General features: G+C 40.2%; 1 protein-coding gene across 1 annotated transcript; it reads right to left on the reverse strand.

The window, feature by feature from the left end:
- Nucleotides 1-465: 465 nt before the first annotated feature.
- On the reverse strand, nucleotides 466-18,620 carry clic4 (chloride intracellular channel 4). Its single transcript, XM_067480979.1, has 6 exons — nucleotides 18,224-18,620; nucleotides 7,606-7,715; nucleotides 5,571-5,696; nucleotides 4,955-5,061; nucleotides 3,698-3,879; nucleotides 466-2,092 (listed from the first exon to the last, which is right to left on the reverse strand). Exons 1-6 carry the CDS (start codon nucleotides 18,290-18,292, stop codon nucleotides 1,928-1,930), a joined length of 759 nt encoding a protein of 252 aa, XP_067337080.1. The 5' UTR covers nucleotides 18,293-18,620; the 3' UTR covers nucleotides 466-1,927.
- Between the last annotated feature and the right edge of the window lie 319 nt (nucleotides 18,621-18,939).

An 18,939-nucleotide genomic window follows, 5' to 3' on the forward strand; every position in this document is an offset into this window, starting at 1 on the left:
GGACATGTCACAATAGCTAAAAACATCAGACTATGGTGGAATGTGGCATAGGTGTCAATTCAAAGACAAAATTGTAACTGCTAAGACACATCTTGTCATAAGTCTAAGAAAGAAAAAAAAACCTTCAAAATGTAACTATACTGAAATTAAAGACTGGATAAGCTAATTGAGCAATAATATTTTAAAAAGTGCATTACAATATGCAATAATGGAACAGAGGGCCAAGAGCAAATCAATCTCTTAAGCTACATTACAATGACAGATGTGTTGTTAACACTGAAGGTTTATGCAACACAACCTGATTGCCCGATAAATTTATTTGTATTCAGTCATTATTGCTTTAAAAAAATAAAATAAAAGAGACCATGACATAGCTGGAAGTTTACTTTTTACAACTTCACTCTGTTGTTGTGCTGAAATAATCTTTGAAAAACCGTTGCACAAAGCATGTACAGAGACAACAGATAAGGCAAAGTGAAAAATGTTTTAATTTAGGATTAAAATCCAAGCAGAAAAAAAAATAAAAACAAAAAAAACAATTTGGCCGGTGCTTCTCATAATTTCAATGAAAAGTATAAAATTTACACATTGAATTCTGAGCAATCAAAACAAATATTTACAATTCCTTTTTTTTTAAAATCAAATTTGTTTCATAACAAATATCTGGAAACATGGCAAACAGGAGAAACAGATTGTGCTTTATCGGCACTAAAGCACTTTTGGAGTATCCAAACATTCATTCACTTCATTAGAGATCCTTCTAAATAACAAAGAGAAAGTAATATTTAATCAAATGTTTAATTGCTACTCTCCATTTCTTATGTCATAGTGTCACCTTCCTGGTGACTGTACAAATGTCCTTCAATTTGTATGCTACTGTGAAAAGTGTGTTTTCTTTTCTTATTTTTTGACTTTATGAATACATAAAGCCAGAGACATCTCATCCAAAATGAGACCAGAACTAATTTTCCCATTCTATGGCCCACAATATGCATTAAAAACTGCTACAGTATGCACAACCAAAGTAGAGGCTTTCGTTCATGCTTTATAAAGAAAAAAACGTCAGCTAGTTTTTTTATATATATATATAAAAAAACATTGTTGAACTTATGTAAGCTACATATGCATGGATATTTATTAGAACTCAGGTTGTGTTTCCTGGGTTGTTACCTTTACAGCCAGTAGAAGACATGTTACGGAGCTGAGCTACAAGATTTCTGTCTAATTGAGGCAATAAGGAGTTCAGAACATGTATAACAGGTAGCTGTACCTGCAGTTATAATTACTCTGTTTTATTTTTACAGCTGAACATTAAATAAAGCATCTTTTACTTGATATGTCAACCACTCAGGTTTCGATTAGCTGCAGCATCTACTTAAACCTGTCAAATACTTGAGCCAAAAACACTGAAGCATCAATACTGTTTAAGCCAGGAACAAAACAGAAACAAAAAATAAAAAATTATTCTGGCTTTAATTTTATAGCAAAACCGAGAAAGAGACTTCAATATCGAACAAATAACAGCTTGTGACCTTTCCCGAGTGCAGAGAAAAGGTCAGCTTGAAGGTCACTTATCAGGGACTGCGTCTGTGGAGGCTCCCAACATTGATAAGCACCAATACACATGTCTGACTGCTTCTCAATTGCCTCAGAACATTTATCAGCAAATTAAACAAAACCAAAACAAAAAAAAACCCCAATTGTAATATTTTCTGTATTAACTTAAGGAAAAATAAATCATGACTGGTTCATGCACTTGGGGTTTACTGTAGGAGGAGAGAAGGAAAAGGAAGTCCAGAGTTTGTTTTTTCTTTCTCATGAATAAGCACAGTAATCAGTCCTGGTGATGAGGAGAGGAGGTGTAGGGGAGTGCAATGGGGGAGGCCATTGGTTGAGCAGTGGAAGGAGGAGGCCAGGACAAAGCAGCTTATTTGACCAGCCTTTTGGCTACGTCTGCGTAGGCGATCTCGATCTCTTTGTCACTGGGGCAGGTGTTGGTGAACTCATCACGAGTGTAGGCAATGTTGAGGTACTTCCAGATGGCAGTCATCTCTTTGGGGATTTCAAAACCTCTGTACTTCTTGGCCACCACCTGCAGGTAAAGTTAAGCATTGTTAGTTAGAAATAATGTGTTACAGGTCCTACAGTCTGGGTAAAATTCTATTTTTAACTCATGAAAAAGAAAAGCAGCACGTTTTGTATTTTTGTGAAACAGATACAGTTTTTACTTCTGTGATTTAGACTGATGCTCCACTAAATGCAACAAAAATCTGTCAAATCTTGGGGTGTGTGGGATTAATCCATAATAATTTTATTTAACAATAATAATAATGATGAAAAAACAAACAAACAAAACCCCCAAAAAGTTAAATCCTTTTTGGTTTGGACAATATAAGCAATGGTACAACCTTTTCGCCTTTTACTGACATTCAATACATAAAATTATTAATTGAAAAAGAAGTGGTACAAATCACTATTATTCCTTCACTAAAACAGTAAGTCGGTTCACTTTAAAGAGGAACAAAACCTATCGTCAGTTGTGAGCAAATTAAAATAACTCATTAGTTCCAACTTCTAAAATGTGAGTATTGGCTGCATCTTTGAAGACTTCTCTAATGGTAAGCCGAGTATGACTGGTCTCTGCATTGTTAGACATTGTTAGAATATTTACTTATATTTGCTGACTTTAGATCAAGTCATTTTGTTTGGGCCTAGTGACAAATGAAACCCTGTAATATTAATCTTGGAAGTCTATCTTCTAATGTCAACACTGTGGTCTGAAACCTCAGTGTTCTTTTTGACAGCGAGCTGTGATTCGATAAACAAATCAGCTCTGTGATTAAAAATCAAAATATGCGTTCTCAAAGTCAAGCCTTTTCTGTCACAAAAAGGACTCAGAAATTGCCGTTCATGCTTTTATTTGCCTGAGGCGTGACTACTGTAATGTGCTGTATTTTGGTGTTAAACAGACGATTCTTCAGCGGCTACACTGGGTGCAGAATGCTGCAACTCGCTAGCGTACCAATATGTCTATGTGTGAAAACATAACCCCCGTGTTGCCTTCTATTCATTGGCTTCCTGTTCACTTCAGGAAATATATTAATACTCACTTTTAAAGCCCTTAATGGTCTGGCACCTTCTTATTTGGCTGATCTAGTTACTATTCATGTGTCAAGTCGCAATCTCACATCAACCCATCAGTACATTTTAGCAGTGCCCAGACCTGGGTCAAAGGGTTGGGTTGACAGGGCCTTTTATTGCCCCCAAGCTGTGGAACTCTTTGCTTCCAGATATTGATGTTTTACCTGAGCTCCATACTTTTAAATACAAACTTAATACTTAATTCTCAAGCCGGCATTTGATAGTTAATATGTTTTGTTTTTATTGTTTTCTATTGTTCTCTATTTCTCTGAAATATTTTAATGTTTAATGTTTTTGTAAAGTGCTTGGGTCAATCCCTGATTGTTGTCAAGCTGTAGATAAAAAAAAAAGGCTACATTACTTTACATTACAGTGAAAGCACACAGGTGTGTTCAATAAATAGAACTAATTACGGCTCAGGTTAAAGTTGGGTGGAGCTATGCTAGTTTGTCTGACTCCAATTAGGTCAATTATGTAAAAACACGTGTGGGGATGTATAATAAGACACAGGCAAGATACAAGCATATGGTGGCATTTAAAATACTTGCTTGCTCACCTTGACGATATGCAGCTTGGGCAGCAGGTTGCAGTCAGCCAGGGTCATCTCATCACCATCCAGGAACTTGCGATTGGAAACCTTGATGTCCTCAATGCTGTTATGGTCGATCTCATCAGGCAGAGGTGAGCAAAGATACTCATCCAGCTTCTGTAGTGTCTTAAGGAGCCCACGCTCTAGAGCTGCAAAGAAATACTTCTACTATAAAAATACTATAAACTATTTTGATAGATTCTGTATAAGCAAATAAATTTTGAACAGTGTTAAATAAAATCTCAAGTCTAGTCTGAGACCACAGCTGTTTCAGCCATATACCCATTAGCCACATGAGGGCAGCAATCATCAAGAGACAAGGCCTTGTGTGAAAGTACATTGTGTTAATTTTGCTGACAAAAATCACACTGAAAAACACATTGTTAGCACATGTCCAACCTAATCATGTCTAATATTAGCAGTGTGATACAACCGTCTACTGCTGTAACAATTCAATTTCTTGGAAGTATAATTATCAATTGTACAGGTATTATACTTTGTCTTTGCTCTACATCAGCCTTCATATGCCGTGTTAATTACTACTACGTCTACTGCATGGTCAATAGTATTTCAACAGTAGATGTGTCTTGTTACTTTGGAGAGCACTTATCATTGAACCATGAGATTCAGCCTCAAACTCTGTTGACTTAGCCTTGGCCTTTGCATCTACCTCACTGTGGTTCATTTTCCCAGGGTGGAGAACAGCCAAATAAAGCTGTTAAAAATTGTAGAATTTTGTGAATACCATAAACGTCCTTACAGCAAAACAAATCTACAGATAATTTCATAAAACAATCTATAAGACATAATAACGTCATAATAGATATTTTTTTTATAATAATCCAATAATGTTAGCCATTAAGTTAAGATAGTGCCTCTCTTATAACAGGGTCTGGGGGTGTACAAATCACAGACAGTAAGGAGGCTGAAAACACTAATTCATTCTCAGAAAAGCTGTTCTGTGGTTTTCTAAAGAGCTCCACCAGGTGAGACTGACCGTGAGGACAGGAGGAGGCAGCAGAATAAAAGCTCTGTGTTGCTGACTGAGGGTGTAATCCACCAATCAGGGCAGGGCTACCAATGTTGCTTGGCAACAAGAGCATTCTGTCTGCACAATAGGACAGTTTCTGGATTTTTTTCTCCTAATCAGCATACCTCCCCCTCTCTCTCTTTTGTGTGTGTGTGTGTGTGTGTGTGTGTGTGTTAAGTACAGATACAACTAACCCTCATTTGCATCTGGTTTTGAGTTCTTGATATAGGCTGAAAACTTGGCAAAGATGTCCATACCAGCAGTATTTGACTCAGGGTGTCTTGCACCAAGTTTGATATACCTGCAAATACAAGAAAACACATATGTAAAAAAGTTAAACAATACATGTAATGGGCCTCTTAATTATTGTACTTTCTTACTGCCCAGTGTTTATTTCAGTGGTATTCCAATGTCTCACTGAAAACAGTCTAATACACAATTTATTCCTGTTTGAATAAAGTTAGTTGTGCACTAGTTTTATGCAGTTATAGCACGGGATTTAATTTTTTTTTTAAAAGGGAAAAAAATAAACTATTGCCCTGTTTTGTGAGATTCATGCCTTGATCAAGGATTAATGGGGTACAAACTGGCAGGATGGAAGTAGATGGACTGACACTATAGGGGGTTTGTTGACAAAAACAACAGTTTTAAATATTGGTAGCCTTTTGTCAGTAAGAATCAGTTAAGTTTAAATCCAATGCCGAGTGTGCTATAAAACCAACAATGCCCTTGTGACAGAAGTGTATGGTGTTTGTAGTACAGGTGTGGTGAGCTGTTGCCTGTTGCCATGGGGATGAGAAAAGCACCTACTTGGGTGGGCATAGGACATCCTCAAGGAACTCCTCTATCTTGTTGACATCTGTTTTGACCTCACCGTTGAAGGTAATGAAGGGTGGGTGTGTACCTGGGGCTAGGTTCTGGAGGTCTGCTGGCTTCCTGGATTAAAAACAGAAAGAGAGAGGGGGTGGTGTCTTAAGTTGACTCCAACAAACAAAACCTGAGCCATGCAAATGAATAACACTGTTTTTATTAGCTATTATGTTCTAATGGTTTTGTTGTGCAGCTCTTAAGCTCTCATTGAATTAGTGACCCAAGGCTTGTACATAAGATTTATTGGTCTGATATGTTTAATTTATGGACATGAACACTCTAGATGTATTGTGCATTTGTTTATATTTCTAGGAGGTGCTGTGGCTCTGTGATAGTCTTCTGCACTTTAAACCATTTTCTCTAAAACCATACAGCCCTGCTGCTTATCCAACTTCAGCTGCTCCGGCTTGCGAATGTGGGTGTTTGTTTCTTCTCCACGTCCTTCAAATAGCACATTTAGTACCAGATGTCTCTGGCAGGCAGATGACACAGACACACAACAAACAAAAAATGAGCATGTGGTGAATGAGTACTGTGAACACAACTGACTGAAATCCACAGAATGCAGGCTTATATCCCAACAAAATGCAGCAGTGTCTCAACAACTCTTAGAGCCTGACAGATGGATTTAAGTCACTTGACAGTGTGAATCCTCTGTTGATCTAATAATTTGCCACAACATCCATGCACAGACTCTTGTGTGGTCCAGTGTGAAAGGATACATAATGAATAACTGCGTTTTGGGACAAGCCATCTAAGGGAACGAAAACGGGAAGTGATTTCAACTCTTTGGCATGCGAAAGGGAAGTGGGACCCTCAATCAACAATATTACGAAAGAGTGGGCAAGAAATTTGTTTTCATCCCCTGAACAAATGTTATCCTGACAATCTTGATTCGAGAATATGAAACTAGCCGACTTATAGCAGTGCTGTGTGATTTTCACAAAAAAGCTTGTGCATATAGAAATAAAGAAAAAGAAAATCATTGGCAATTTCCTTCAGCTAAAGTTGTTTAATTTAAAGAGGGCAGGGCAAACTGACACTGCTTTTTAGTTAGGAATTCTCCATTGCATTTTATGGGATACCAGCACAGTCTGTTTTATGTGAAACACCTTCTGCCAAAGAAAATATAAACAAATATTCCCAAACCTATGTGCACACTGTTAATGTGCAAACATGCAGGCATACAGGCTCTATTAAAATTAAAAGGGGGCAGATTATTTATCATGCACATCTTTGTTGTTTTGGAAGTGAGCAGTGATCTCAGGAGGAGACGCCCAGTGATGACCCAGCTATCACATGGGTGAGCCATGCTTTGGAAACAAAGTATCAGACATCTTGAATCTATGAGTCAAATGCTCATGACAAAGAAATAGACACCAGACATCTATATGACAGTTGGAAATTTCCGAAAATAGTCCACAACTTTCCTTGCCTCACAACTGGAAAAAAAAAAAAATAATAAAAATTAACAGACCATATAGATGAATCATGCAGATGGAAACATAGTGGGTTTGGTATGGAGCTATTGCAACTGGAACCAATACGTGAACGTTTGCAGCTTGGAGGCAAATCTAAATAAGTCAAAATTGCAGATAACCAGTTTTCTGATCGTAGTGGTGAAAAATAACATGCTACCCACCAAAGTCGGCAGGAAGTGACCCGAGTGAAGAACTTTAAATGGCCTTTCCAGAATCAGTCTATTTATTTTTCACCCCCCAATTTTCTCTGACATGGTGAAGGGTCATGGGAAAACCAAATAAACGGTGGGGAAGCAGCGAGTTTGTCAGAGGTGGAGCTGAATCAAAGTGTTAAAGAGGCAAAGAGGCCTTAAAAAACACCCAAGAAACAGGTGAGAAGTTATCAAACAAAGAAAAAGAATGCGGACATTTTTATTCTGGTTTAACAACCAGAAAACAAGGTGAGGGAGAGTGAGCATTAATAGAAGAGAATATGAAATGGGAGCAGGACTCGCCTCTTGAGGTCCACTGTGGTGACGTTGAAGACTACTCCTTTAAGCCACAGGATCATGAAAAGCCTCTGAGAGAAGGGGCAGTTCCCGATGCTCTCTCCATCACTTCCCGCCTTAAATAAACAGTCAAACAGATAGCAGGTTAGGATAGAAGCAGATTCACTATCAGTAATATATTGCAGGTACTATCCCTGAGTGCACAAACAATGGCACCTTTTTAGACACAGTTAAGTAGAAGGTGGTAATGGCCCAGATTTAGATAAAGATAATATAATAAAGATTTTAAAAAAATCTGTATTATGTTTCAACTACTGACGGCACTTAGATCATAGCAGAGGCTGAAACTGGGGGAAGAAAAGCGGTGGAATAATCTTGACTGAAATCACGTATTTCACCTTTATAGCATTTTACAATGACTCTTTAACACACATTACAGCCTGCCCTCTGTTAAAAAAACAGTTAAGGGGCAACACTCTTTTTTAAAATGCTTTAGCACCATTTCATACATTAACTCTAGGAATGTCAGGAGGATCAGGTCCTGACACCGTCTGCACTCTCTCTTTCAGACAAGTAAACAACATCGGGTCCGTGTGAGATGCGTTCTCACTTGTGAAGAAATACTCCGGGTAACTGGGCAAAGGATGGTTCTTGGCCATTTCGAGTAGGGGGCAGAACATGACGCAAAAACAAGGCTACTGCGTTTCCGTGCACTTAAGTAACCTGGTTACGGGAAACCAGTCTGAAAGTTACAAATCCACGAGGGAAAGTGACTTATTTACACTTATACGAGACACTTTGTGTAAATTACATTTTCTGTCGGACCTTACGCGGACTTTGTAATTAAAATGAGGCGACATCTCTACTTTTATTCATTCAGTCAGCCGCGTGCAGCTTGCTGTTGCTACGCACATGCGCACTTGGAGAAAACCGATTAGAAACACAGCAGAGTATATACCGCAGATTAATTGGCGGTCTACGACGGAAATCTACCTGGGTAAACCAGCTTTCTCTAATCCCCTACCCCGATTTCAGCAACCAGGTTTCCCGTATACATGACAAGCCGACTGTAACCCGGTTACTTAAGTCCACGTAAACGCAGTCGGTGTTTCCTTCCAGCGCATGAGAGATGGTGGATGAGACTACAGTAATGTGGGCTGTTGTTACGTCTAAATACATTTACTATTGATATCAACGTATCCGCAGTATTAACCAAAGAATGGAAAAACAGTGTACGGGAAAGATGAAAAGAGAATGTAATTGAATCCTCCGGATTACTACCTCCTCTATTTACAAATGAGCTCGGGTGGAGATAATCCGGACTTTGCACTAGGGAGCTGGCTAAGTAAAGTCTTGTTTGTCAGGGCCAAAAGACTTGGATGTTTGCACTGACACATACACCCATCCCAGAGAAAGTCTGGAAAATGTCTCAATTCCGGTGCATGCCTGAAAGGGGCTCTACTGTCCGAACCCTTAAAGGAAACTTTGAGACAATCACGTAAGCTTAAAAAAAACCCAACCAAACAACAACCCCGCATCCTCCTTACAATTCTTCATGAGAAGAATGAGAAAAACAATAACAGATTTCTGTTTTCCTCTCACAGACAAAGCAGAAACGCTAAAAAAGGAGATATCTCCTGTCTTCAGAGCAATCACTGATCACTTTGTTATGCACCCTTTGCTCAATTCAGTGCAGAGGGGGGTGAAGAAAAGGACAACTATGTTTTAGATTGTCCAACAGAAGGCAGAATAAATAAAATCATAGCCGAACTAAGCAGTTTTCTTTATACATTTTGGTGCTACACTGACAGCCACATAGTTATGTCCTCTCAGGGGATGTCGTTTCATTGTTTAGTTTCCCACATCTTGCAAAAACTCAGAGCCATCTACTTCAAAAATACTTGAACCACCCGACATATGTGGCAAAGCTACACTGGTAATAATGTATAAACTGTAGCTTTGTGGATACCAAGCTTGTTGAGGTATGCCATTCTCCAGGCAAGGCGGGCCAAAAAATTAATGCACTCCACTAAGATGTTTACAAGGACAAGAGTGGAGGATAAGTAAGTGCACTGTGGAATGCAGCTCTTCATTCAGCACATTACTGTAAAGAAATCTCTATTAAAGAGCTGAATATTGTTTTTTGGGCTTATGTTACTCCAACTTTGCCTTAGCATCAGTGCTCCTTTTTACTGCTGCAAAGGTGATACTTAAAGTGTGCATGTTTAACACAAAAAACACATGTGCAGTTTCAACACAAATTAAGGTGAGCAAGTGACAGATTTACAAAGATAAAAATATGATTCACATAACATTAAACAAAAGGACTGTCTTACAAAAATATGTGTTCTGTATCCATTAAGCAGGTTCTAAAGTGACCTGAATAGAGAGGACTTTGTTTTGGAGCATTAAGCTTGCAGCTCCTTGCTGGTGCAGACAGGCCAGCTGCTGTTGTCCTCTGTGTGACGCCCAGTGGGATGGCTCTGTTGGATCTGCCTGCTGGCTCCCATTGTACTGCGGCTGTCCTCTCCCTCTCCCTCTTCTGAATTCAATATCTGACAGCATGGATTAGATCACTGCCTTTGTTCATCAAATGGAAGTCCCCTTTTCACCTAACACAATTCAATTTTAAAATAAGGCTTCAGCGGTGAAGTGATGGAGGTAATATGGTTTATGGGTCATTAAAATGTCTAGCATTGGCTGATCTTTAGAGGATCAGAAAGACATAAGTGGGATGATTACTCCATTTTCCCCACAGGGCTACACCTACAGAGGACCATTCAGGTCTGGATCAGGGGTGGTGATGCACCACAGCAACTGTTCCCATGACAATTGCCAGACACATGTGATGTTGAAAAGCAGAGCAAACAGGATAGAGGAGAGTACAAAGTCACAGGTGAAACATCTGTGGGGACACATACACAAACCCAAAGACACAATGTCAATTGTAAACCACAACATATTTACTGTAATTCCACACAGTGACCTGCTATTTAAGCTGAGTTCATCTGAGTTCTGTGTCTTGCGTGGCCAAAAAGAACGTCACAGCAACAAAGAAAGACCTATAGATGCATGACAAACCAAGCTTCAAAAGCTCTGTGCCATTTAGCACGTTGCTAGTTTCTTTCTCCTCCTTCCCCCCTTTATACCTCTCCCCTTATCCTGGGCCTCTTTGTGAAGTCAGATGCTGGGGTAGGGGGGTGGGGCATTGGGGGAAGAGAGAGAAACTATTCAAGAAATGTCCTGTTAATCCCGCCGAAGAGGGTGCTTTGTTTAGTTTAAGCAATGATGTTAGTGGAGCTGCATTTCCGCTGCCTGAGATATAAAGTTACTAAGTTACTCTATGTGAGGTGACCATCAGCCATAACTGTGCTGAATAACACCTGCTAAAAAAAAACATTAAAATAAGAGAATAAAAACAAAATTGGAAGCTAAAGAGATCAAGCACACTCCTCTAAACGCTGTCCTCCTCCACACAACACTCTTCTGAAGGCCACTATTATAGGATGACAATCAGAAAAGGGCTTCTGGAAATCCTTCGATACAGTAACAACACAAAGTGCCTGTTCGTGGATTTTTAGCACATCACCAGTTAGCAAGGATGGTGATGGGAAACCCAGCAAATAAGTTGGCAAGAATTTGTTTTTGAGCAAGGCACACTGGTTGAAAAATAGTCACAAATTCCTGAGAATTTCCCTAGATAGGAAACAGCTTTAAAAATGTAAAGGGTCACAGAACCAGTAACAGCTGACTACTGCCAACAGACTTTGGAGCTTTATTTAGCCTTAATGGATGGGCTCTGAGTCAACAAATACTTGTTTATTTAATGCCAAAAACACACAGCTGCCTAGAGGAAGGTTTGAGTCATGCTCAAGTCGGATGTAATCTAGGCATCTGCGTCTAGGACAGCTAGCCCCTCCCACAGAAGCACAATGAGACTCAGTGTGAGAGGGGGCCCAGTTCTATCTGAAATACAGTATCTTGCTCAAAGTGCCCAAGCACCAACCCTTGCCCAAATTCACAGTATTTCTTCACAAGTCAGAACGCATCCTGATGTTGGCCAAATATATGAAAGGGAAACTCCTGAAAATGTCAGGACCTAATCCTCCTGACATTCTCTGGAATCTCTGAAAACTGGCTTTAGAGAGTTACTGAAGTAATGACCATCACATTTCATCTGTAGCTTGAGCATAATATTGACACACTTGAGCATGTAAAAAAGTGTCCTTTTCACAGGTCCAGTCCTATAACCATTTACAAGCAGACAAAAATAGGCAAGACCTGTTCAAGTCGACTTTTCCTTCAATTAAACAACTAACATTTGTTTACTGATATGTCTACTCATCTAAAAGTCTTACATTTAGAGTTAAATTGTCATCCAAGACAAGTTCTCTAACGGTGATGTGAGATCATAGTTACAGTAGCGAGCAGTAAGGGACAATTGATTCTGCTCAGGCTGGGCAGGGTCCTCCCAGTCTCTGCTCAGAGCCTAATTTTAGTAACATGGCGAACTGTGCCTCTCCGTCACTGACACACGTCATATTCTAAATTGGGTGGGCTGCTCAGTGCATTCAAGCCACACTTTGACCGAATAAGGAACGGACGATGCAACAAGCACTACAGCTTTCCTCCTCCTTCTCTGGAATGTCCGCTTGAAAGGGAGCAGCCATGGCAACGTCAAGACCACTTTCTCCCTGTTTGCTGGACAAGTATTCAGCTTTGAGTTTTGGTTAGGACTTGGATAGGCTGAGAAGCTGAGGAGTTACTCTGCAGTCTCAGCTGGCTTTGCTAAAATTAACCAGGTTGAAGGAACTCTTTGGGTGTGTCAGTGTTGTAGCTACTGTACACCAAGACAGATGTTCAGGACTCAGGTGATAGTTCACAGCATATACATGCCTAAATCAACAAGACAAGAATTAAGGATTAAAAAACAAACAAACAAACAAACAAACAAACAAACAAACAAACAAACAAACAAACAAACAAAACAGAGGAGACTTATCTAGAGCACACACACAGACCTAAAACAATATCTCCACATTTATTTGGTAAAATAATTCACAATTTGACTCAAACAAAAACAAATAAAGGATAAGTGTATTCATCTTAAACACTTTAAAACTTTATGTTACTTTAAAGTTTGGTGGGCTCGGGCTGCCTGAAACACTGTAGCCAGACTGATGACTGGATCATGAGCAGGGTCCTTGTGTCTGACCACAGTCAAGACAGATGAGTGTACACAGGTCTTAGAGCATGCGAAATCATGGAAACACCATCACATTCTTGGTGTGGTTGAGTCAGGCTGACATCACTCAGTGGAAATCTCAATACTTTCAGTCAGACACAGGGCTACTGTACTGGAGCCCATAAGCTTAGTATAAAAACCATCACTTTGTGTGGAAAGTTGGAATCTCAAGTCTAAAGAGAGGCCTACATACCCTAGGTCAGTAATGTTATAACCATTGGGTTTACCCTCTGCAGAAGAGATAAGAAAAACAGCTAGTTCCAATTTCTAGAGGCACAAGATGAGTGTTTGTCATCTGAGACGTCAATGTTAACCAACAATCATCCTCACTCTGTTGTTTTAAGCGTCTATCACAAACGGCAAACTACACTATACAAGTCAGCAGCTGCTTCAACTCCACCCTTTGACACATCCACAGGTCCCAGACAGATCAGTTAGCAAGCAGATTCACACTTGCATCTTCATTTGACAGATTTTAAATAAATAAGTAAATAACATTTGCATGTGTAACATGGAAATCTCTCCATGGTTTCATTAGACACAAAATTTAAAACTCAAAAATCATTTTTTGTACTTAACTAAAAACAATTGAAAAACAGAATGCCAACAGGCCATTACAACATCATATGCCAAACATACATGTCAGCAATAGCCTGCACAATAGCTACAAAAAACACTCGTCTCATTGGTTATTCTGAGCAACACGTCTCTCACGTCTCACTCAGTGGTTGTGTTCATTCTGACCTGCAAAAATGTCATTTGTCAGCCCCTACCTGACATGCTTTGCTTTTCACATTATAAAAAAGAAATTCAAAGCATGCAAATCACTCATGCAAACCTTTATTTTTGCATTAGTGCAGCCAGTTTATGTATCATAATACTACATGGAATAACGTAGCATATCAAACCAGTATTTAAAAAATTAACTTGCCATTTAAAGTAGTCAGTTATATTATACTGAAGTAACATGCAGCTCAATTATTACATAATGGCATTGTCATTTCATAACAACTGAAAATACATAAGATTAATTTCAGCCAAAATCACAATATATGCTAAATGGTCTGCTTATATAGCACTTTTATGCAAAGCACTTTACAATGTTGCTTCACATTCACCTGTTCTCTCTCTCTCTCTCTCTCTCACACACACACACAAATGTCTGCCATGCAAGGTACTCCATCAGGGGCTACATGGGGGTTCAGTGTCTTGCCTAAAGAATGGGGAGTCGAACCACTAACCATAGGGTTAATGGAAGATCGCGCTACCAACTGAGGTACAGCTGCCCCAGTAAAATTATATATTTCAGTATTTCTATTCTGCCAGGGTTTCAATTAAACCAAAAAACCTTGAAGGAGACGTCTACTGTGCAATTTAATGGTGAAAGAACTAGAAAAAAAAATCCTCTCATTCTCAAGGACCATACTTTGATCCTGCAATGAAGAATGCAGCACATGAAACACAATCAGACAGGATCATGTTGAGAGTGATTGAATTACGATGTGATAGGGGGGTTCACACATCTCAGATGCTTGTTTTTTTCCTCTGTATCCAGATCTGGTTGATTATAACTGCAGCAGTAACTCATACAGATAACAAGTAAAACTTGCTGACTGATTATCTTTAAAGTCCTAAAATTGTTCTCACCCAGTCTTTGACAATTAGTCAGTGGCTTCCAGGCCAGTTAGCACACATAAGATAAGCTTTTCCTTCTCCCGACAGGTTAAATGAGGTTTTGATTCAGATACGCAAGCACAATCCATCTTATAATCTTCTGAACACAAACTGACTTCTAAATACACCAACTAATAAATATTCAAAGAATTGCTGCACAACCTGTCCTCGAAGTGGTGCAATAACACAATCCCAGACCACTTAGGCGTGTTTCCAAGAGAGTCACTCAACCACATGGAGGAGAATTGGCAGGTCAGGTGCTGGAAAAGCAAATTTACAATGCTGAAACAACAGCCCGCAGCAACAAAACAGCACTCTACAAGAGTAGTAAGCCATTAATCTTTGTCCCCTAACTCATTATGCTGACTGCTGCAATTCCTATATGCTTGGGAAATATAAACTGGTTTATTGATTTTCCTATAAAAAGGAGCACTCAAATCTCTAGAATACCACCCAAGGGGGAGAGGAACAGTTTATTTTAAGCTGAAAAGAAAACAGTAAACAAACCGCTTCTACAAGACAGGAAGGTTAATGGCTCAGTATTATCATTTTCTGCAAATAGTTACACTGGGTCAACACTGGTTATAAAATGTGAGTCACACATTGGCTTGCATGTAATGCAACTGCATTGACTGGAGCACAGTAACTACTGAAACTGTCACTGGAAGAGCTGCTCACGTCATATTGTGCTCTCTGTTACAACATGTGACTTACGTCATGTGATGCACTGTTTTATGAAAATACAAAAGGCCTTTCAAATATTGAATAGCCTCATGTTCACTAGGAATTTAGGGTGTGACTCATCACCAAGCAAAGAAAGAATTTAATCGGATTGTCTGTGTGAAGATTTTGACCCCAGTCATTTTCACACACGAAGACTTACATTACCACTGTTCCCATAGGACCATCCTGAAAGATGAGCACAGACACAGTCAGCCACTTGTACCAGCCAGACTTAAAACATGTTTACTTTTTCTGCTTTCACTGCTGGCAAATGGATGGAAGTCTGAAGGCAGCAGGAGGCTTTGCAACCAGTAGTGTGACCTTGGCACATTCACAGCCAAGAGAAGCATTGACAATTAGAGTGTTTCTCTTAACTCATCTACATTCTGTTCCCTTTCATACAGTCAGGTCGTACGCTGGCGGAGAATGACTCACTAGCCTTCCTGCCCTGAATTAATTCACTGAGGCTTCGTAAAGAACTGAAGGAAAACAAAACCAAAAGTGCATTAATTTAATGATGGACAGAATGCAACAATGGACCTCCTTCACAGATTTGGAGTATAATCATTCAGCCAAGTAGTCACATTATCAATACATAGGGGGCCTGGTGGCTCAGTGGTAGACCAGTGGATTGGGATGCACAAGGCAGCGGGTTCGGAATTCCACCCTAACAGGTGTGGGCCCACCCAGCCACTAAGGGCTAACTTGGTGCCCCCGCAGTCCCCGCAGATGAAAAAAAATGGGAGCGTTGCGGCAGGGAGGGCGCTCGACATAAAAACTCATGCCAAATCGACATGTGGAACACTTTCCGCTGTGGTGGTCCAATGCAAATGCATTATCAATATGTGTAAATAAAACTTGTTTCAGATGGATGCGGGAAAGAGACTCTAGCTTGCCAGCAAGACAACTACTGCATTTAAAGTGATATATAATCTGCTATACGGTGATGAGGTCAAAGGTCAATCCTCCCTCTGACAAAGTCATTACATTGTGTTCATCTGCAACAGAGAGAGATAAATACCCATAATGATGAGTTTCACCTCCACACCCTTAAGGATGAGCATGAAGTAAAGTGTTCCAGCAGCAATATCACAACTGTTGCTATAAACATTGCAGGTAGAAAAGTGGCAAGATCAGCAAAAAGCTCCATAAACTGGACAGTCAGCTACTTTGCTGTGTAAGCAGTGTTATCGCTGCTCAACCTTAACAGAGAGGCACTGTGGCAACTCATCTACGAGACACATAGTCAGCTTTGATATGTAGCAAGGCCCTAACAGAGTGTGTTGAGAAGACACACAGTTTGTTATCAGCTATTCCCAGAGGCCAAGCTCACAGCAGTGTGCCTATGGTAACCTGCATGACTCCCATTGTCTTCCATAATTGTGTTTAACACAGCACAGTAAGAACAACAGCATCAATAATAGATGCCATTATAGACATGTCTGATGCTTTACATTACAGAGGCATAGCAGAGTACAAAAATAAATAAATAAATAAATAAATAAATAAAAACAAAACAGCAATTGCAACCCCACACAGACTGAGAAAACATTCAATGGTAAAAACTTCTGCACACAGTACAAGAAGGGAGGGGCTGAGAGGGAAGAGTTGACCACATATGTAAACGTTCCAGGCCTGGGGATGATGTAACCTCTCCTGAAGGCTGTTAGAGGTAGAAAAACGGTACTGGCCTTTTTGTTCCCACTTGGTCCTACCCCATCAGTACCTCAAGACAAAGAGTTCTTTTTAAAGAGCCAACCATAAAAAACACAAGAAGGCTGGAGGTTTGTGTGTTTCTCCGCAAAGCCTAGAAACCTGGAATAAGAACTTCGAAGGCTGCTGAAAGGTAAACTCTGACCAACTCCAAAACTGTGCACAGGCACACAAGGTTACAAATGTATGATGTGATTACATTTAAGTAAGGCAGATTTGCAGATGGACATATTAAGCTCACCAGTATTTACAAACGTTTGTCATAGCTGTAAACAACCACTACCACTTTTAGAATTAAGTCCTTCCTGTTCAGATCAGTGACACTCCACTGCACCACTCACACAATCCGCTCTCCTTTCTACTCACATAGCCCCCCCACCCCCCATATAGCCCCCACAGACTCCACCTTTTTATCCCATTTCCCGCCCTGCAAAGCAACTGGCTTAAGAAAGGAAAGTAGCTATTGGGAAATCTCCAACATCATATTCGTCACTGCTGGGGCAAAGGGGATTGATACATGAATACAGATTTAGGTGAAGCAGCAGTGCTGTAGATCTGAGATCTGAATTTTTGAAGTACACTATCCATCAAGCTCCTTAATCTATGACATGTAGAGGTGATACACTGCGTACTAGTAGTTGTACTGCATAAAAAATAACAATCAGTGTCCAGACTGACCTTATATGTTTGCAATACACAGGAATATTCAAAGGCTCCTGTAGTAAGTTAACAAACACAGAAGCCCAACCGCATCACTAAGAAGACACCAAACTTTTATTCAAATTAGTCTATTCTACTGCCCACTCATGCCAGCATTTGTAAAATCTTACCAAAATTACAAGCATGAAAGTGCAACTGCAGAAGAGGGGGAATTTTAAAGTGTTGAATCGGCCTATAGGGACAAACACAAGTGCGCTATTGTTACCAGACGAGCGCCTAGTGTTCACCGTTGCAGGCTTGTCCTTCCCCACGATGAGAGGAATAGCTGCATCCGCCCTGCTGGTGACACTGCAGGCTCCACATGGCCACACTGCCAAAGACGGCTATGGATGTAGTCAAATGCGACAACGGGAACAAAAGAACTTTTATCAAATGTAGAAAGACCTTATCTAGCTTCAGTGGTTGTTAGCCTAAAAAACTAATTTAAATACGAATAAGGCGTTTCACACATTCCCCAGGCCGAAATAAAGCTTATTTCAGCGCCTTGAACTGATGTGTTTTACCAGGTCCGCCAAGATGAAAAACTTCTTCCCTGCGCTGCGGTCTTACCTTCACAAACAGCTCGATAACGGGCTCGTTATCTGCCTTTACTCCGTTCTGCGGTACCGAGAGCGACATTATCGGAGCTCCTTCTTGGAAGTTTCGCTAACAATGATTTTTCTGTCTTTCTGCTACCACACCCGACTGAGCTCGGTCCACTTCGCCTCCACCCTTTTCCCGCACTGAAGCCCTGCGGCCGCCTTTTCTGCCAAGGAGAATCCGGTTCTGGAGGCAGACCGTCTGTTTAGCAAAGGGGACCAGAGGGACAGCGTCGTCTGCCAGAAAAGTTGCAGTTATCTTAATGCTGGTGTTTAACTTTAGGGAGGTTAAGCTAGAAGAACATTATGGGACCGTGAGGGTCTGTGCGCTGGCCGAGTAGTGATGGTGAGGACGGGTGGAAAGAAGCTACGGGAATATTTAAAGCTGTGATGTCATCTGCGGAGGAAACACTAAATGTGGGAGGAGGGTTAAGGAGGAGAGTCTCCTTATTAGGAGGAGGGCGATGATGCCTGGAGCCCCTCAGCGGCTGCAGAGGAATAATGCCTTTTGTTAGGAAGACACCCTAAAAGAAAATGATCTTACCACCTCTCAACCTTTTTTTATTTTTATTTTTTTTTTACAGATCAGAGGGAAGACCCCATGTACTTTAGTCAAAGTTATCTTTCTTATGCTTTAGTAGCAATTGTTTTAGGATCGGTAGTCCCCATTGTTTGGCTTTCCAAAAT

This window comes from Channa argus, chromosome 16, assembly GCF_033026475.1.
Source record: "Channa argus isolate prfri chromosome 16, Channa argus male v1.0, whole genome shotgun sequence".
NCBI classification, from domain to species: domain Eukaryota; kingdom Metazoa; phylum Chordata; class Actinopteri; order Anabantiformes; family Channidae; genus Channa; species Channa argus.